Source organism: Watersipora subatra, chromosome 6 (genome assembly GCF_963576615.1).
Source record: "Watersipora subatra chromosome 6, tzWatSuba1.1, whole genome shotgun sequence".
Lineage (NCBI taxonomy): Eukaryota > Metazoa > Bryozoa > Gymnolaemata > Cheilostomatida > Watersiporidae > Watersipora > Watersipora subatra.
The window spans coordinates 59,666,708-59,670,953 of record NC_088713.1 but is presented as its reverse complement, the minus strand read 5'-3'; the positions used below and the strand labels follow the sequence as shown (position 1 = coordinate 59,670,953).

Genomic DNA, 4,246 nt, shown 5'->3' with positions numbered 1-4,246 from the left:
CTCTTGTTTTTAAATAGTTAGTACCTAATGGAGGATACTGGAAAAAAATTGTCGGCAGTAACAAAATTTATACCATAGTTATTTTCACCTGATCAAATTATAAGAAAGCAATAGGCAAAACTGACGATGCATTGTTTTCATTTTTTAGATTATCAAAACCATAGCCCTCTTTATACTCTGTGAACATCTGAAGTTTACCTGCAGCCACTCTGTTATAAGTGGCAGTTTTATAAGTCAGCAGGTGCTTAACATTTTTTCTCATTACTCTGTCACACTTTACAGTATGGAATAGCTAATAGACTGCAGTGCATATGTTACAGTTTAAGATGGAACAACTACTAAAGAAGTACGTCAGGGATGGAACTATAAAGATTTCTTCTTTAAAAGCATCTGCACAAAGCACCCAACCAGCTCAGTTACTGAGCCTATTACTAATCATCAGAAATGAATCATACACAGCCGTGATAAGAGCAGTAGAGAAAGGCCACGCAGAAGCGTGTCGTGTGTTTCTCTCTCCTCTCAGAGGGATAGCAGATGATTTGCTCTTTATTAGGAAAAAAAATGATGGGCGTACAGCTCTACACATTGCTGCTCAGAAAGGAGACATTGAGAGTGTAAAGCTACTTCTAGACACTGTCAGTGTTGAGAGAAAGTACGAGTTGGCAGCAGAAAAAAATAAATACGGTAACACTTCAATGGCTTTGGCTGCATGGTGGGGAAGGAGCGAGTGTATAGAGTGTATCATTAACCACTTCTCCTTACTACAAAGAGCCTCACTATTAAAGCTACAGAATAGCACTCTATACACAGCGCTACACCACGCAGCACGTGAAGGAGAAAGCACTGCTCTAGAAGTCATGCTAGGTTCCGTATCTCCATTGACTATTTCTTCCCTCCTCACCATGAAGGATATAGACAAGAGGACTCCAATAGAGGAGGCTGAATCTATGGAGAAGAAGGACACCTTCGAGTTACTAAAAAGATGGCAGGAGCAGATAGTAGTAGAAGGTAGGATTGTATACAGCGTGACACCAGCTACTTGCTTGAACTTTTCTACTATTTAACTCTTTTCAGTGTCATCAACTTTTTAGTAAAACACTTCTTCAAATGCTAGTATTTCTTTCCATATTGTTTATATACATTAATTTTTGGTGAAATCTGATAATCATATAAACCAAACCCTAAGGAACTTCATCTCAATTTCTCTTTTAACCCATTTCATTTCGCACGGACAAAGTGCTGCTTGTTTCCAGCTTACAGCCAAAATAATGTGGATACCTTGCAATTTTCAAGGTGTGTTTTTATTATCATGTGTCTAGCATCTGCTGTTTTGTCAGGAACTTTGCAGCTGAAAAGATTATAGTCTGAGTATGTAAATTAATTTCAATCTTCAAAAAACATGAAGTGATGTTAACCGCTCTTTAAATATCAACCAAATTGTAGCCAAATGGGGTTTTTGGTTGCTTCTTCAATAAAGTTATAATATTTCATGTGCTTTGCAACATTGGGATTTTGCTCACACATTTAGCAACATTTTCCTAACCAATAAATGCCTGTGTGGTTACATTTGCTTATCTTCTGACTTCTCTGCTGTTGAAATCTGTGTGTTAAAGTTAGTGGTGGTTTATTACTAGCATTGCAGTCGCTATGATGACAAACTCTTCCAGTATTTCCAACAACAGCACGAGTGGATTTGGCATTATCATCATCTGAGCTACCATAGCATTTACTCTTTTCTATGTGTTTCAAGTCTCCAAAGTTTACATTATTATCATAATCTGAAATATTATCATATTGATTAGTAAAGAAAATCGCTTACTACCGCAAGACCAAACAAAGTTTTATTTTTGCGTCTTGCATGCCGAGTCGTATCTTGCCTGATTTTCCTAACTATATTTTTTGAAGAGATTCATAATTATTGTATTCATTAAGTTCGTGTCAGAAAACAACGCTCCTCAAATATGTTTTATCTCTCAACAGTATGTTTTCAGACATACCTTAATGAAAATATTTAAGAATTAATAACATTCATATACTTTGTTTGTTTTTACTAGATAACGACAGTATTATCTTTTACCGAAATCAACAGCAATTTCATATCTACACGGAACCAATGAAAGATGTTTTAGTCATTTCCCTAGAAAAAACCTTAAGTATTTGTTGAATGTCTTCAAAAGCTTGCACTAAATTAATGTACATATAATAGTATATTTTATAACAAATTTATTGAATGTTTGAACAATTGTACTGTAGCTCTCGCTGTTGCTGATGAAAAGATAACAGATCTTCAAATGGCTGTCAAGAAACAAACTATAGGTACGCCTTATTCTTAACATAAAGCAGCTTGGTTATCACACTAGTTTTCATAATTTAGATATTTTTATACTGATAACATAAAGAGAGTAACTTGATTTTTCCTGTCGCTCACACCATAAAGTACTCAGTGCCACATTTAAATTTTTCTCTACTTTGCTATTCATTAAATATCCTACTATTCTCATGTGAGACTCAGTTTGTACTATTACTTTTTCTTGTAGCCTTACAGGAGAGTCAACAGATTATTCAGGATATACAAAAAGAAAATGAGCAAAAGTTTTCAGTTTTATGGATGCAAACTCAACAACAGGCAAGAGGTAACTTATTATGTAAATGTACATGTATGACTAACTGATTGTTAGTATAACACTGGGAAAGGGAAAAGTTAATTGTTTCTATAGGTTAAAATGTACATCAAAACTCGCTATGCAGATCTGTCTACATTCAAGTACTAAAGTGGTTATCACCTCCTGTGGCTGTCAAATATCTGCAATAACATTGTTTTACAAGTAACCGCAGATCGGTTTATTTTATTCCCTGTTTTGTAGCACTAGATGAAGCTCGACAGCAAACAACATCGTTGCGGGATGAAAGTGAGAGACAGTTTGCAATAGCACAAGAAAAGGCTAAGCAACAAAGAGCAGGTACTTTAATTCCGTACATATCTAGCCAAGCTAGTAATATTCTACTTCACAAGTTGAGTCTTTAGTATGACCCACTGTTTGTAACCTATACCTATTATAGTATAACTCAACATTTGCTAGTACTTATATTATATTTACTAGCTGTGCTGTTACTATAGAGGTCTGATTCTGTATGGCTACTCACTGCTGGTAACCTTATGATGATATGTTAATGGTATAGCAGTTTATTCACTGTGTTGTAGCATTAGGATTAAAACTAGCTGAGGCTAGACAGGAGACAACAGCACAGCGGGACGAAAGTGACAGACGGTTGTCATTAGTACAGGAAGAGGCTAGACACCTGAGAGCAGGTATTTGAATTCTGTACCGGTCTAGCCAGGCGAATAGCTTTCTAGTTTCTAAGTTGTGTCTTCAGTATTTCCCATGGTCAGTAACCTATACCCACAGTATGACACATCATTTAATAGTACTTTTAGTTTACCTCCTAGCTGTGCTATCACTGTGAAGGTCTGAATTTGTAAGCTTACTCACTTTTGGTAACTTAATGATGATGTATAGATGTTTCTAGAATTACATAACATTTGAAAATTTACAGGATCAGCTCATAATGTAAAATTAGATAACATTTATTCAAAATGGCAGCGGTTTGACCTTCGAACTGACTGACTTTCATAGACTGACAGAAGCATCCCTTATGAGCTTGTCATTGATATCTCTTAGTTCATTCTATGTTCATCTATATAAGGAGTATATACTCGTTGTTTGCATATAATTGGGAACAAAAAGTATTCTGTCTATTTAGATATGACTGCCATGCACAGGAGGCAGGAACAATTTGTCATATACCTTCAAGTCACAGGAGATACGAGTTCTACTGGTGATCAATGTCACGATCCAGCCAGTTAATATCAATCACTTTTTTTATTTGGATGTTAATTGGGTTCAATTATTTTTTATTATATATGAATATGGCTATTATTAACATTTTCTATCTATTTTACTCGAGTATGTAACTGATTCAGTTACTTGTTCTATTGGACTCTCTTAAATAACCACAGGAAATTAGGCAACTGAAATGCATTCATTTATAATTCTATAGTTCTGCTAAATAACCAAAATATTTTCCTGCGCAACAGGATTTTGATTTGCATTGATATTGATTTTGAAAACATGGTGAGTACCCTTGATACACCAATAGACTTGGGTCTAATAAAACATGAGAAACTTCTTGATAATCTGAAGCTATGCCATAAAGAGTATCGGCACTGATTCTATCAGTTGTCAGA

At 35.2% G+C, this 4,246-nt stretch overlaps 1 protein-coding gene across 1 annotated transcript; it reads left to right on the top strand.

Annotated features, from left to right (window-relative positions):
- The first annotated feature begins 326 nt into the window (after positions 1–326).
- Positions 327–3,866, top strand: LOC137398413 (ankyrin repeat and death domain-containing protein 1B-like). Its single transcript, XM_068084522.1, has 6 exons — positions 327–1,008; positions 2,254–2,316; positions 2,538–2,633; positions 2,865–2,960; positions 3,203–3,310; positions 3,763–3,866. The coding sequence occupies exons 1-6, from the start codon at positions 327–329 to the stop codon at positions 3,864–3,866; spliced, it is 1,149 nt and encodes a 382-aa protein (XP_067940623.1).
- The last annotated feature ends 380 nt before the right edge of the window (positions 3,867–4,246 follow it).